General features: G+C 44.0%; 2 protein-coding genes across 3 annotated transcripts; one reads left to right on the forward strand and one right to left on the reverse strand.

The window, feature by feature from the left end:
* The first annotated feature begins 4,356 nt into the window (after window positions 1-4,356).
* Window positions 4,357-8,389, forward strand: LOC115692660 (violaxanthin de-epoxidase, chloroplastic-like). 2 transcript variants are annotated; one of them, XM_030619595.2, is made up of 6 exons: window positions 4,357-4,514; window positions 4,835-5,151; window positions 5,232-5,392; window positions 6,277-6,373; window positions 6,695-7,086; window positions 7,661-8,389. In XM_030619595.2, exons 2-6 carry the CDS (start codon window positions 4,864-4,866, stop codon window positions 8,160-8,162), a joined length of 1,440 nt encoding a protein of 479 aa, XP_030475455.1. In that variant the 5' UTR covers window positions 4,357-4,514; window positions 4,835-4,863; the 3' UTR covers window positions 8,163-8,389. The 2 variants fall into 2 exon arrangements, with proteins under 2 accessions (XP_030475455.1, XP_030475456.1); XM_030619596.2 differs by having other exon boundaries at window positions 4,362-4,514; window positions 4,842-5,151.
* Window positions 8,390-8,487: 98 nt separating this feature from the next.
* LOC115692656 (cation/H(+) antiporter 19-like) lies at window positions 8,488-12,959 on the reverse strand. The gene is made up of 4 exons (XM_030619585.2): window positions 12,678-12,959; window positions 11,715-12,603; window positions 10,359-11,360; window positions 8,488-10,165 (listed from the first exon to the last, which is right to left on the reverse strand). Exons 2-4 carry the CDS (start codon window positions 11,910-11,912, stop codon window positions 8,954-8,956), a joined length of 2,412 nt encoding a protein of 803 aa, XP_030475445.1. The 5' UTR covers window positions 11,913-12,603; window positions 12,678-12,959; the 3' UTR covers window positions 8,488-8,953.
* Window positions 12,960-13,922: the final 963 nt, after the last annotated feature.

Genomic DNA, 13,922 nt, shown 5'->3' on the forward strand with positions numbered 1-13,922 from the left:
GTGAAGTGGATCCTCAGATACTTGAAGGGACAGCAGACGTTGGAATTGTGTACCGAAGGAACAGTAATGGCAGTGAGACCATTGGTTATGTGAATTCGGATAACACATGTAACTTGGATGAACGCAGGTCTTTAGCAGGGTACGTATTTACGCTAGTAGGTGGTGCAGTTAGTTGGAAGGCATCCTTACAAGATCACGTTGCCTTATCTTCGATTGAGGTAGAGTACATGGCACTGACCTTTATAGCGAAAGAGGCGATATGGCTAAAAGGTTTGCTCTCGGACTTTGGATTAGATCAGAAAAGTGTTGATATGCACTGTGATAACCAAAGTGCGATATATCTAGCATATAATCCGGTTTATCACGAGCGAACGAAGCATATCAACATCAGGTACCACTTTATCCGAGATGTCTTAGCGAAGAGTATGATTGTTGTTAAAAAGATTGCGACATCGGAGAACCCAGCGGACATGATGACTAAGCCTATTCCTTTGGCAAAGCTCAAGCTCTGCTTGAGCACAATTGACGTCTGTGAAGAATGAGCCCCCGTTGGGGCGTTAGAAGAGCTAGCATAGATGATGAGCACTATAACTTGGCTACAAACGTCGAGTCAAGGTGGAGAATTGTTAAAGTTATGTCTTGAGTTTGAGCCGTTTACGGAATCCAAATCGGTTGTATAAATATACAAGTTTAATCACAAAAGAAAATCCAAGGGTGGAGCTTCTGTTTCGGTGAAAAGTAGAAATTATTATTTTTGGCACTGCAGGACAAAATATGGGCACATATATTGTATAATTTATATATTTTCTTTTATGGGGGTAAAAGTGTTTTACTTTTGGTGAGTTTGGCTTGCAGAGGCCGTACGAAAGAAAAGATAAAATCCTTTCTTTGTGCGCCCCACTCTCTTCCCAGAGTAGCCGCACAGTGAAAGACAGAATAAAAGGGCTAGGTTTTCTTTCGGTTACACCCGTCAAACGGGTGGGTCGGATCAGATTTAGATGGAGTCGAATATGGATCGACCCATATTCGACTCATTTAACCCGTTTTGAACTATTTTCATGCAATGCAAATATAGTGATCCATACCCAACCCAACCCATATCCGACCCGTACCCATATTACTAGAACACATTAATATTTTACGAAAACTCATATCCATCCATTTAATTCACTTTAACCTCTTCACATGTATATGTTATTAGAATAAAAACTCCACATCAAATTAAAAAAAAAATTAAATAATAAGCAGACACAAACACAAAAACCCCCCAAGAAAAATCATGAAAATCCAAACGAATACATTACCTTCGGCGAAACCTAGCGCTTGAAGTAAGTTCTTCCTCCCTGTGGTGAAGAGGAGGGAAACGGAGGCGAAGCGTGGCGAGCGACGAGCGGCGAAGCGCGGCGAGCGACGAGCTGCGAAGCGCGGCGAGTGACGAGCAGCCAAGGCGACGAACGACGAGCGGCAAAGCGCGGCGAAGCGCGACAAGCGGCCAAGGCGGCGAGCGACGAGCGGCGAAGGAAGCGCGGCGAGCAGCCAACAAGAAGCATAGGTTGGGAGCGAAGCGTCGTTCGTGGATGGGTGCCTGAGCAGGTAACGTGGGTCGTGGATTTAGAAAATATGGGTCAGTTGGTGACCCATATTTTAATCCATTTTTTGGGCATTATTTATTCTCTAACCCATTTGAGCCCATTTTTTAGAAAAGTGAGTTACCCAAATAGATATGAGCTTCCTAAAACTGAGTTATAAAATGGGTACATGACCCATTTTGCTGACCCTACTTTCAGTATAGCCGAGCAAGAGGATAGCCGAGAAGCTCGCGATCTAAGCCGCCGCACGAAGAAAGAACACAGGAACGTAGAGGACGATCTCGGGTCAGTCGTGCGAAGATTGTCAAGAGCGTGAACACCGTGATTTTGTGCTATGAGTTTATTTGTCCAATTGAGTTGTTTATTCGTAAACACTTTGGGTTTGGACATAAATTTAGGTGTGAAAAACACTCAAGCATATGAGCGATTTGTAACTCTGATTCTCCTATTATAGTAAATTATTTGTTGTTGGCTCTCCCCGTGGATGTAAATACCGACATTCGAACCGAACCACATAAATTTTCAGTGTCCTTTATCGTTCCTCGTTTATTTTTCTGGTTTTTTCGCATTTACTTAATTTACAAGATCCTATCGTTTTCGCGTTATATTTCCAACAGTGAAGAACTTCATATACAAAGGGAACGGAAAGAAGGAACGGACCAGGATCAGGCGAAGGTGCCGGGGATGGATCACTTAAGGCGCGAACGAACAGAGCAGCAAAGCCAAAAAGACACAGGTGCAACACAGAAGACGACTCTAGCCGCGCCGACACTTGATGCACCAGAGGAAAACGGCTGAAATTTTCGAAGAGATGAGGGAGGTGGTGTAGTTATAGATGATCTTCTTCCTCGTGATCGTCGACTACAGTTTGGAATATCCTCGCCTACTACATACGTGCTGCTTCCAGCTACCGAACCTTCGGTTCCACGAGGAATGTCAGCATCAAAGACTTGTATTATCGTGTTTATGCTTAAGAATCGAAACCAGATATGCTACGAAACTTGTTCTCACAGATTGTCTGCTTCTTGTGGGTGATGCAAACCTCTCCCTAGTTATTAACTCCCAGCTAAAATTTAATTATTTTCGGACAGTTCATCCAATCGGGGTTTTCCTTAATCACATCGCCGCGTCGGATCGAATATTCGATGGCGGTGAAATCTTTAGTACGGTAGAGAGTTAAAGAAGCGGTCGCTGGCAATGGGTTTGCGCGGAATTTGGTACCGTGAGATGTTGTAATGTCTTAGTTCGTACCATACGCGAGCCGGATTAGACATTCTCGAAATAAGAAAAAGAAATTGAGCAATATGAAATAGAAATGAGAGTAACAAAATTCGATTATGGAATCAGAAGAAACATCTGTAAATTTAACACTTAAATGTTTGAGCCGGATTTGAAATTCTCGAATGCAATTTATATGTCCTTTATTAATTTCTTTATAAACATACAGATAATTAATCATAGTCTTTTAAATAGCGTGGACAATTTGGTTTTCGGCTAATTTAGGTGCGGACATTAAATAAATATAATTGAATGCTGAAAAGTGACTTTTGCATCATAATTTAATTATTTTCTTTAAAGAATATGGACTTATTTTGTTTTTTCGGCTTGTTTATGCGCCGACACTAAATATATTCCATTTAATGCTGGAAAGTCACTTTTACATAACAGAGGAATGATGTTGCCTTCCACGAATCTAATTTATTAATTCCATTTTTCTCATAATCTAGGGACACAACCTTGATTAACCGGCTACTTCGAAGGAAATTAACATCATAACGTGCCACAATGACCTCCTACTTAAATCTAAGTTTCTTTGGGGCAGGAATTGAACCTGCAACTACCTGTTGTTCTTGAACAGAAAGGATGGTGGTGCCTTTATCATTGGGTCAATCCCAAAGTTGGTAATTCATAGTCTATTCTCGATATACTGTTATACATTTTCAAAAAATCAAAGGGAATAGTATTTGACAATAAAACATGATTAGTGTATGCACTTGGACATTTTAGATCCATTAGTAGATATTTTCTTCATCTACCATCCTTGTTAAGGACCATATCTCTAATCTTTGATTGTTGAGAATACAATGTCACCATAGCGGTTGGACGAAAAGATCAAATAACAAATCTACAACATCGAATATCGATACACATTATCATATCCTATTCATTGATCATAAAGATAACTTGCATTAGGATTTTTCATTTAATGTTTTCAACTATTAATATCTCCGAACATTGTTCTCAGAAAACTATAATTATTTTTTTTTGGTAAAAATTATTTCCTCTGGTGCTTCTAGTCTTCATTTCCTTTCTTTAAAATTTTTGTATATATATATATATATATATATATATATATATTAAAAATAAGATTATTATTAGATCCGCTAACACATTCACCATCGAGTGAATGACACGTGCTTTTGGAGTTAGTCTCATCATTGAATTATATTGCGAGTTGATGATCCAATATCAAGTGTGTAAATTATTTCTTAAACCAACAATAAACTTAATTAAAAACCCTTTAAACCATATTATATGTATTTTTGAAAGTAAACGCTGCACAATGCACGGATGTTGAAAGAAGAGAAATTTTAATATATAGTGAAAATGATTCCGATTTATATTATAGAATTTAACAGGAGAAACTAAAAATGCTATTTTCTTAGAGGAAATCACTAATATAATTGAAGAAAATTGATAATAATAAAAAGAAATGTAGAGTGAGATTGACATATTGAAATAATCACAACAACGTCACATGCCTTATTTCCACACAATCTCTTATCCGGCTTCCCTCCCTTCCAAGCCCCACACAGCTTGGCGCCTCTTTTTCTCATCACTTCTTCTGCAAAGTCCGAATTTTTCTTCGAGATGAGCAGAAGCGAGCCTCTCTCCACTCTCCAATCCTGCCCACCTGTCGTCAAGGTCAGTTTTTTTCTTCTTCTCTTTTAGCTGGGCCATTAGTTTGGTGAAGTGTCTTCATGAATTGGAAGCCATGAATGGCTAGGTTGGAGTAGTTCCTGGGGTTTTTGGACGTTCAGTTTCTTGTTATTGATTGAGAATTTCAATGTCCCATGTCCGGAGTTTGAGCCAAGATTGGATTTTGAGTTGAATATGGTGGGAATATGACTGTTTGATCATCTGGGTTGGAATCATTTCCCTGTTGTTTGGGTTTGTTTGGGAGATGAGGCGTGAGTGCAAGACTAGTTCACGGTGAAAGAGGCTAATTTCGTGGGAGGAATCAGCTTGCAGTAGGAGGAGAAAGATCCAAACCATGGCATCGGCTGCTGCGCGGTCCATCTGCCTGTTCCGCGACGAGAGCATTGGTGCTGCGTCTTTTGCAGTTACCATTTTGGCTGATAGAAATTCTCGTATGAAGTTGCCGTGTCATCACGGCAAAGGTCGAGCGACAATGTGGACGGGCATAAAGACGACGAGGCGCTTGGAAGCGAAATGCTGTCAAGAGAGCCATTGTCGTTCCGAATCAAGTTGTTCTGGTTTGCCATTGCCGAGGAAAGAGGAAGTATCTTCATTGCGTGGAAGTCGTTCAAGAATGCCTAAGGTAGTGGGCGACTTCAATTTTTCTCTTGTTCCGTCCATGGAGAATCGCTAGGTCCTTGACATTGTTTTGTCTCTTTCAAGGTAACTGAGAGTGCACGGGAGATATTTCAATTAGCGAGAGAATGGAGTCAGCGACATGTCACCAAACTAGCTGCTTTAGCTGCATGCGCATTCTTGATAATTCCCTCTGCTGAAGCAGTTGATGCTCTCAAAACCTGTGCTTGCTTGCTAAAAGAGTGCAGGTATTTCCTCGGTTAACTTTTGTGGTATTTAGCTTCTTGTTTGATTAACAGTCGGTCCGCTGTATATAATAACCTGATGGTGCATAAAGTATTGCAAAAAGAAGCCTCCTAAAAGAGTGAGGGGAAAAACAGTGATGAAAGGAAGGAGTTGGGATGGGGGGGAGCCACTGATGGGGCTCTTTGCATTCACAACCCCTTCGCATCTTGGCTCCTGCAAGTTGTCAAAAATTAGTTGGATTCTCTGTGTATTTTCTTTTTTGAATTGTTTGAGGTTGGGGTTGCAGTGGAAGTATCTGGTCATTAACCTTTCAAGCAGTTGAATCAGGCACAGTTCATTTTATGTTGTTTGTTGTATGTGATACGTCCATTAACCCTTGAGCTTCTTTATTATATGTGAGATGACTGGACAATTGACATTCGTTCAAAAATAGTAGAAGTAATAAGAACTGTTTTGAAACTATTTAGCATAATTGACTGAAGGAATCATGATATCATATTTATACTCCCGTACTTATAGCAAATTGCTGTCTGTCTGTCTGTCTGTTTGTCTATCATTGTTAGCTTTGTTCGTGAAAAAGATGAAGTCCTTCTGTCATCTGGCCTTGCTCTGATTCTCTGCTACTGTTCCAAGAGTCACTTTATCAGTTGGAAAAATTCTTTTTGTCATCTTTTCAGCTAAGTTTTCCCTCATAGCTGATGTCATTATTCTTGACGGTTCAAAAAACCAGTAGCTCATCTTCTATATTAGTAGGCGAAACATGAGGTGCATATTATGGAATTGATTGCTGATGTGGAGTCTAGAGGGTAATAAAATGACTATAAAATCTGATAGTGAAGAAAGGGAGAATAACCCTCCTGATTTGATTGATTGGTTCAATGAGCAGGATAGAACTGGCCAAGTGCATAGCAAATCCATCATGTGCTGCGAGCGTTGCTTGTCTCCAGACATGCAACAATCGGCCTGACGAGACTGAATGCCAGGTTTGCTCCGAAATTACCATTTTGTAAAGACATTTATGCACTTGAACACTACTGTAAGAGAGAAATAAATCATCAGGTCAAGAGCCTAGGCGCCACCTTTCATAAATGATTTTTTAGTTCACCCTTTTCGCTGCATTACCTCTCCGAGCTTTCTGTGATAGTAGGAAGAACAGAATGGTAATTCTCTGTTTAAAATATTTAGTTTCTGCTAAAATTGGATTTAGTGCACTATATTTGGCTTAAAAAGCGAATAACTCGGCCAGGAGTTCAAGTATAGCTGCTCACTTTTCTGACAGAAGTTCTATCTTTATTTTTTTTCAGATCAAGTGTGGGGATCTCTTTGAAAATAGTGTTGTGGATGAATTCAATGAATGTGCAGTTTCGAGGAAGAAGTGTGTACCTCAGAAATCTGATGTTGGAGAATTTACTGTCCCTGAACCTGCAGTTCTTGTTAAGAGCTTCAACATAGCAGATTTCAGTGGGAAGTGGTTCATTTCTAGTGGCTTAAATCGCACCTTTGACACTTTCGATTGCCAATTGCATGAATTTCATACGGAATCAAACAAGCTTGTGGGCAATCTGTCGTGGAGGATACATACTCCAGATGGTGGATTCTTCACTCGAACAGCCATACAGAGATTTGTACAGGACCCTGAACAGCCCGGGATATTATACAATCACGATAATGAATATCTCCATTATCAAGATGACTGGTAATTCCTTGCAGAAAGTTCTTTAATGTTTCTAAGTTCCAGTTTTTCATGCAAACTTATTTCCTTCTGATGACTATAATCTTTTCCATGACCTCATATGTACGGAGCGACCTCCAAATCATCTTGTTTTATTCAAGTTCTCGAACAAAAGAAGTCCCATCATGTATGTGATGTGTGGGGAATTGCGTCACTCAGATTTTATCCTGGAGGAATAGAAGTAGGAGTTCTGTGGTTTAATCCTTGGAAATTTGACAGACTATTAATTATGCACGAATGCATGAAACAAATTAGCTGCTGAATGTTTTCACTTAGTAGTCAATTTGTTGTCTCAAAGCTAGAACTGACAAATTATTGGGTCAAGATATACTGGAAATTCATACTGAAGATTATATAATCAATAACATGGAGGAAAACTTCCTGAGATAGCAATCAGAGATGTGGCCAAAATGATATCGTTCACGATCAAGTGGATTATTTTTCTGCTATATAATGTCAACTCGAAAATTATTACTTCGGTTTTGTTAATTGACGAATGTAATTTTCAGTAATTTCTTCTTTGCTACAAACTTGGCAGGTATATATTGTCATCCAAGACAGAAAACAAGCCAGATGATTACATATTCGTATACTATCGGGGCAGGAATGATGCATGGGATGGGTACGGAGGAGCTGTATTATACACGAGAAGTGCGGTTTTGCCAGATAGTATCGTACCAGAACTCGAAAGAGCTGCGAAGAGCGTAGGAAGAGACTTTAAAGACTTCATCCGAACCAATAATACTTGCGGGCCCGAGCCGCCTCTTGTGGAGAGAATAGAGAAGACGGTGGAGGAAGGCGAGAAGACTATCATGAGGGAGGTCGAGCAGATTGAAGATGAGGTACAAAAAGTGGGAAAGACCGAGATGACTTTGTTCCAGAAGTTGGCTGAATGGTTTAAAGAGCTCAGACAAGATGAGGAGAACTTCTTGAGAGGCCTCAGTCAAGAGGAAATGGAGTTACTGAATGAGCTCAAAATGGAAGCGACTGAAGTTGAGAAGCTCTTTGGACGAGCATTGCCGATCCGGAAGCTAAGGTAGGTCTAGGAAATGCGACAGGAGATCATTGTCACTCTGATTCCATTGGTGATGTATAGATGTTCAAATGAAGTCTTTTACTATTTCAACTTCATTTCCTCTTTTCTCTGTTTATTCCTACATACGAGACTTGTGCTCCAACAGGCTGAAAATGGACTGGGTTCGACTGGTCCCGTTGGCGAGCAATCTTTTTATTTTTTTAGATGATTCATTTAAATCCTTACGAGAAATGCTTTGAGTTGATACATAGAATCTACGTTATATTGTCGTCTCTCTCCCCTCTTTTGCCATAGTTGGCCTCGTCAGTTCTAAGGAACTGGACAAGATGGTCACCGGAGAAAATAATCCCTTCTGATTGATAATGTTCTCTATTACAGTGTTACTAATATATAGATGGTGAATCTAAATAAAACGTGTGTATAAGATCGATCTGGGAGTTTGTGAGCATTTGCACCCGCAATGTTCTGCTCCATGAAGTCGCACACTTACATTACAGGTGACACAATTGACATCTCCCACCACTCTCTTCCGTCTTCCGTCTCTGAAAGATTTCATCAAGCCTCGACCGGCTCCAGTTTCATACCCATAACCATGTCCAGGGTTCACTAGTTCCACAATTTGCAAGGCATAGTAACACGAAGTAAAAGGCCTTACAATCTCCTCGAAACAGGGAATAGAGGAGATCTCTTATTTGACTAGGATGGCCTAATAGTTTCCCTCTATATAAGCGTGATTTGAAAGGGACTTTGTTGAGTTTGAAGAAGATGATGCACAAGTACATGTGAGACAGAACTTTAGACCATAGTATTGCCACGGGAGTAATCTCCCAGTGATGTATCTGGCAAGTCATAGACATCTGCCTTCGCCTGTTCCTTCACCAGCGGGTGAAGACTCCCCGACGGGTTATGCTGTTGAACCACCAGAACTGATGCGGTGGTCGAGAAGCCTGACGAGGCCAAGTAGCTCCCGACGTGGCCCAGTTCCGGACAATCACTCGTCCGGTCCACCAATACCGGCACATTGGAAGGCATCCTTCCCACTATAAACAGATTGCACTTGCTCATTGATTTTAATGCAGCAACTATGTCTTCCTTAGTTGCCACAGTCCTCTCCTCATAGGCAATAGACTCATTTTTGCTGGCAGTCAACTCTGACAGATCATCATCGTTGGGGCTGTCATCATCTTCATTACTTTCTTGTGCTGCAACTGCTGTTCCTGGAGGGAAAACAAACTTCGTAACACTGAGCACAATCCCAGGATGCTCTGCCATGCGAACCCCGAAGGCAAGCGCCTCGCGATCATCACGGCCTCCGAAAAAGGGCACGACGATCGTGTACGAGACTTCACTGGCGGAGACTTGGGTTGTGCCTCCTAGGCCGCGGTCTACAAGAATCCCGACCGAGCATGGTGCATGGCGTAGGACCCTCTGGTTCACGGCTTGGAAGGCGTGGCCCAGTGATTCCATCACACCATCCAACCTCTGGTGCTTGTGGAATGGGAGCAATATCATCGCAGACCGCTTCTGGTGTGCGCTCATGCAGATGTCCTCGTGGATGGTGCCGAGAGGGGATATAGCAGTCATGGGGCGCACGGTGACGGAACTGAGCTGCTGGTAGGCCTCGAACGCGATCACCATCTGGTCCTGGCCGTCGCAGGCCTTGTTCCAAAACGGGAGGCCATTCCTCCGCGCCTTGTGCACCATGGAAATGGCCGAGGACCGCTCTGAGAGCTCCATGAGGTGCATGGCGTAGACGCAGAGGCGGCCCCTCTTCTGAATCCCGCGGGATGACTCGATGAGGTTGATCATGGTAGGGATGTTGCGTGTGCTGTGGAAGCAGACCAGCAGCCGGAGCTCAGTGTCGAGGTCCTTCCGCCGGATTGTCCGGTGCTTGTACGGCACTCCTCTCCTGGCTGGTTTATACACAGCCATCACTGTTGGGGTTGTGATGAACGTGGTGAATAAGGCCATTAGAACTAAGACTGCAAATGTCTGGTCATTCAGCACCTGAGACAAAGGGCCAAAAAAGGTAATCAATTTGCTGTCACTCCAACTTGTTTTCCTGAAATGCCATCGTTATGGCAGACTAATTTTGGCAATTACCGGATTGATCTTCTTAGCTCAGGACTAATTATAAAGCACGACAGATTGCCAATTGTAAATTTTTGTGTTTAGCAAGAAATGGATGAACATACTGCACCTTCCTGTCCTTCCCAATGTTGAGCACAATGAGCTCCACCAAACCCTTGGTGTTCATCAGGAACCCAAGAGTGACAGCTTCCTTCAATGGCACCTTGCACAACATTGAAACAGAAATTGTCCCCACAATTTTCCCAAAGCAAGCTGTGAAAATGACAAGCACCAACAACCCCCAGGACTGCGCTCCTTGTATCGTCGTGACATTTGTCTTCAATCCGCTCGACACAAAGTAGAGTGGCAGGAGGAGCCCCGACACAAGGTCCTCTATCTTCTCGATCAGGACCCCGGCAAATGGCCCATCCTTAGGCACCACAATGCCCACCACGAAAGCCCCGAAGAGCGCATGTATGCCGATGGTGTCTGTCACGAAGCCCGCGGCCAGCACTAGGGACAGCGTGATGCATATGTAGAGTTCCTTCACGGGCTCACCCTCGGGTGACCTGCGTGCCATCCAGCCGAGCACCGGCTTGAGGGCGAAGATCGCAAATAACACAAATGCAACCCCACAGAGCAGGACCCACAGGGAGACCAGCGGGGACGTGTTGCTGCCCGAGAGGGCTATGGCGAGTGCGAGCAGGATCCACGCTGCGACGTCGTTGATGGCAGCCGCCGACATGGCTATGCGGCCCACGTCAGTGGTTAGGAGCTTGAGCTCGGCGAGTATGCGGGCCAGGACGGGAAAGGCCGTGATGGATAGGGCCACGCCCATGAAGACGAGGAACGGGCCTTGGCTCACTCCTCTGGAGATCGTGGACCGGAGGACCACTGATGTGCCGATTCCGAGGACGAAAGGGAGGCTGATACCGACTAGGGCGATTCCCAGGGCTTTCTTGCCGGTTTTCTTGATGGAACGGATGTCCAGCTCAAGGCCGACCAGGAATAAGAAGTAGAGGAGGCCTATGTTCGCGAGCGTGTCCAGGACGGTCATGCCTCGTGACGGGAAAACTGCGTGCAGGAATTTCTCGCTTCTTCCTAATGCCGAAGGCCCAAGCAAGATTCCACCCTGGAGACATAAGAATCTCATCAACCATGTCTTTTAACTGTTTCTCCAACGTGAGACTTGATGACAACATTAATAAAATTTCCCCAATTCACATAAACTTTACAAACAACCTCACTTATAGATTAATTGCCATGTGCATTCATATTAACAGGAAAAGGCTTGTCAGAACCTTTGTCAGGTTGTGGATGATTTCTCTAAGGGAACTTGGTGGACCCTTTTGGAAAGAACATCTAAAACGGCACTCCATCTTTCGGAATTGACATGAATGCTCAAAGAAATACAAAAACCCAAGAATTTCCCGAATAAAGCACACTTTCTTCTCCTCGAACGAACGAAGATAAGTAAGAAACTCACAATGATCTCCGCGATGACCCTCGGTTGTCTGAGAGGCTTGAGAATCAATGCGAGCAGTCTCGTGAAGGTCACGACGAGGCATATTTGAAGGATGACCAGAGGGAGCGCGTAATCCAGAGGGTTGTCGCCCTGGAACGACCCGTTCGACGTGGCCTTCATCGGCGCGGGACAGACCGTCGCCGTCGCATTGGCCGCCATTACGGACCCCTTCTACCCAAGATGTCCGATATCTGAAGTTCAAGAATCAATGTGCATATGCTAAAAGGAGAAAAACCGAAATTTCTCTCCTTGGGATGAACAAGATCTGTGGCTTCTGAAGAGAATTCGAGTTTCTTCAGAAGCCAGCATGAGAGAGAGAGAGAGAGAGAGAGAGAGCAACACAAATGACACAGAGAGAACGTTACTGTATCTCCGAAGACCAGAAAATGTTCAGTGGTTCGGCGTCAACGGCTGATGTGGCGAGCATATTCTACTCTCGCCCACTAATAAATGGGCACATGGCTGCTGATGGTCACATGTATTTTTGTTTTTCTCTCCTTCCTTCTTCGACAACGCGCTCCTCGTTCATCTGGGCCTCCATGGACGGCGGCGAGTCAGCATGGACGGCCGCTCATCATCCACTAGCGACGTCGGCACGACTTCTCGTCACGGGTCTGAAGGCGGCGCAGGAGGGGTGGCCATGGACGAGCGTTTCGTCTTTCCCCTGTTCATCCACGAACGAACTCCAGATCCGGAGCAACTAGGTGGGCCTCATCCACGGCCGCGAGAGAACACCAGATCTGAAGCCAATGAATTGAGCAGGTTCGGTGGCCATGGACGGGCGGCCTCGTCCATAAATCGTGCGGAGGTCGGCCATGCACGAGCGCGCTTCCTCTTCCTCTGGAAACATCTTCAAACACACAAATCGAGAAATCAAAACCCATGAACCCTCTAAAAGAAACCCAGAAGAAAAGAAGACGGAACCTGCAATTAGCGGAGAGCCCGACAGCGGCGAGCCCGTCGGCGGGGTCAAATGACTCGAGCCACACCGTCCATGGCCGGCTGCGACTCTGCATCTCCATATCTGTGGACGAGCGCTCGCGGCCAAGACTTAGTCGCCGGGACAACGGAGAGAGGTCGGCCTGGACGCGGCGATCCACCGTCGCTCGACAGCCAGATCTGGTCTACTGCTTAACAGCTTTCCGCTCGAGCCTTGGCTCGTCCACGTCCGCCGGCGACAAGCTCAACAACTTCGCCGTGGACGGCAGCGGCTCCGTCTCGGCACCAATTTTTTTTCTTTTTCTTCTTAGATTTCCAATTCAATATCCACGTGTCGGGATGTAATTGGATATCAGTAAATACGCGCACGCCACGCAACGCCACATCAGCCGTCGACCACGTCGCGCGCTTGCACAAACTATGGACAAAAGCCCCCTTTGTTTCCATGGAAAAATTGATGAGCTCCGAGCGCGAAGACGACCTCGAACAAATACCTCGCTCGGCTGCAACTCCCGGCGCTCCGACGATCTTTCCCCATAGTTATCACGGGAGCGTTGCGCGGGACCCCGACCCTCGTTCCTGGACCCGTCTTTTCTGCGATTCTTGACTCGTCCCAGTGACCCGGAAAGTCTTCGGCAATCACGTCCGTGGTGGCTATAATTTTTAAAGAAGCCCTTTCTTAATGCACCTGATCTTTAACGTCTCCGAAGTCAGATCTTTGCTTAGCAAAGCAAGGTTTACAACAAAGATAGTTAATATCTTCTCCTAGAGTGATATGTGCAAGTCAAAGCAATGCTTACGTTTGTTACTGACAAAGAAGTTAGGAAAATAATCTCTTCGTTTCGAAGGCCATGAAATCTATTACCAGCAAACAATTTTTTGGCTCCTACTGTAAGTACTATAATCACATTACTCTTCACCTTACTTTTGTGAACAATATTAGGCTCTCTCTTGTCTTCTTTTTTTTTTTAGGATTAATACCACAAAAAATCCCAGATTAGTACATCCGTGACAAATTTACCCCAAACTAATTTTTTGACCACCAAAAATCCCAAACCGGTACACCTATGACAAATTTACTCTCAGTTAATTTCCGTTAAATTTTACCTTCAAATTTCTAAGTTTGATGATACGTGGCAATTGACGGGTGTGCCAGTTTAAAGTTTTACCCCTCTGTTTGTCACAGATTTATCAGTTTGTGGTTTTTCGTGGTATTAATCTAATTTAACA

The sequence above is a fragment of the Syzygium oleosum genome, unplaced genomic scaffold (genome assembly GCF_021117445.2).
Source record: "Syzygium oleosum isolate NSW1041296 unplaced genomic scaffold, Sole_v2.1 Sole_v2.03, whole genome shotgun sequence".
NCBI classification, from domain to species: Eukaryota; Viridiplantae; Streptophyta; class Magnoliopsida; order Myrtales; family Myrtaceae; genus Syzygium; species Syzygium oleosum.

Bases quoted from the DNA above. Each gene is read 5' to 3' on its own strand.
- LOC115692660 (XM_030619595.2), top strand. From the start codon at position 4,864: ATGGCATCGGCTGCTGCGCGGTCCATCTGCCTGTTCCGCGACGAGAGC. The intron at 6,374-6,694 runs GTTTGCTCCGAA...ATTTTTTTTCAG, and splicing joins CTGACGAGACTGAATGCCAG to ATCAAGTGTGGGGATCTCTT. The intron at 7,087-7,660 runs GTAATTCCTTGC...CAAACTTGGCAG, and splicing joins CTCCATTATCAAGATGACTG to GTATATATTGTCATCCAAGA.
- LOC115692656 (XM_030619585.2), bottom strand. From the start codon at position 11,912: ATGGCGGCCAATGCGACGGCGACGGTCTGTCCCGCGCCGATGAAGGCC. The intron at 11,361-11,714 runs GTGAGTTTCTTA...TTATGTCTCCAG, and splicing joins GGGTCATCGCGGAGATCATT to GGTGGAATCTTGCTTGGGCC. The intron at 10,166-10,358 runs GTGCAGTATGTT...CCTTTGTCTCAG, and splicing joins ACATTGGGAAGGACAGGAAG to GTGCTGAATGACCAGACATT.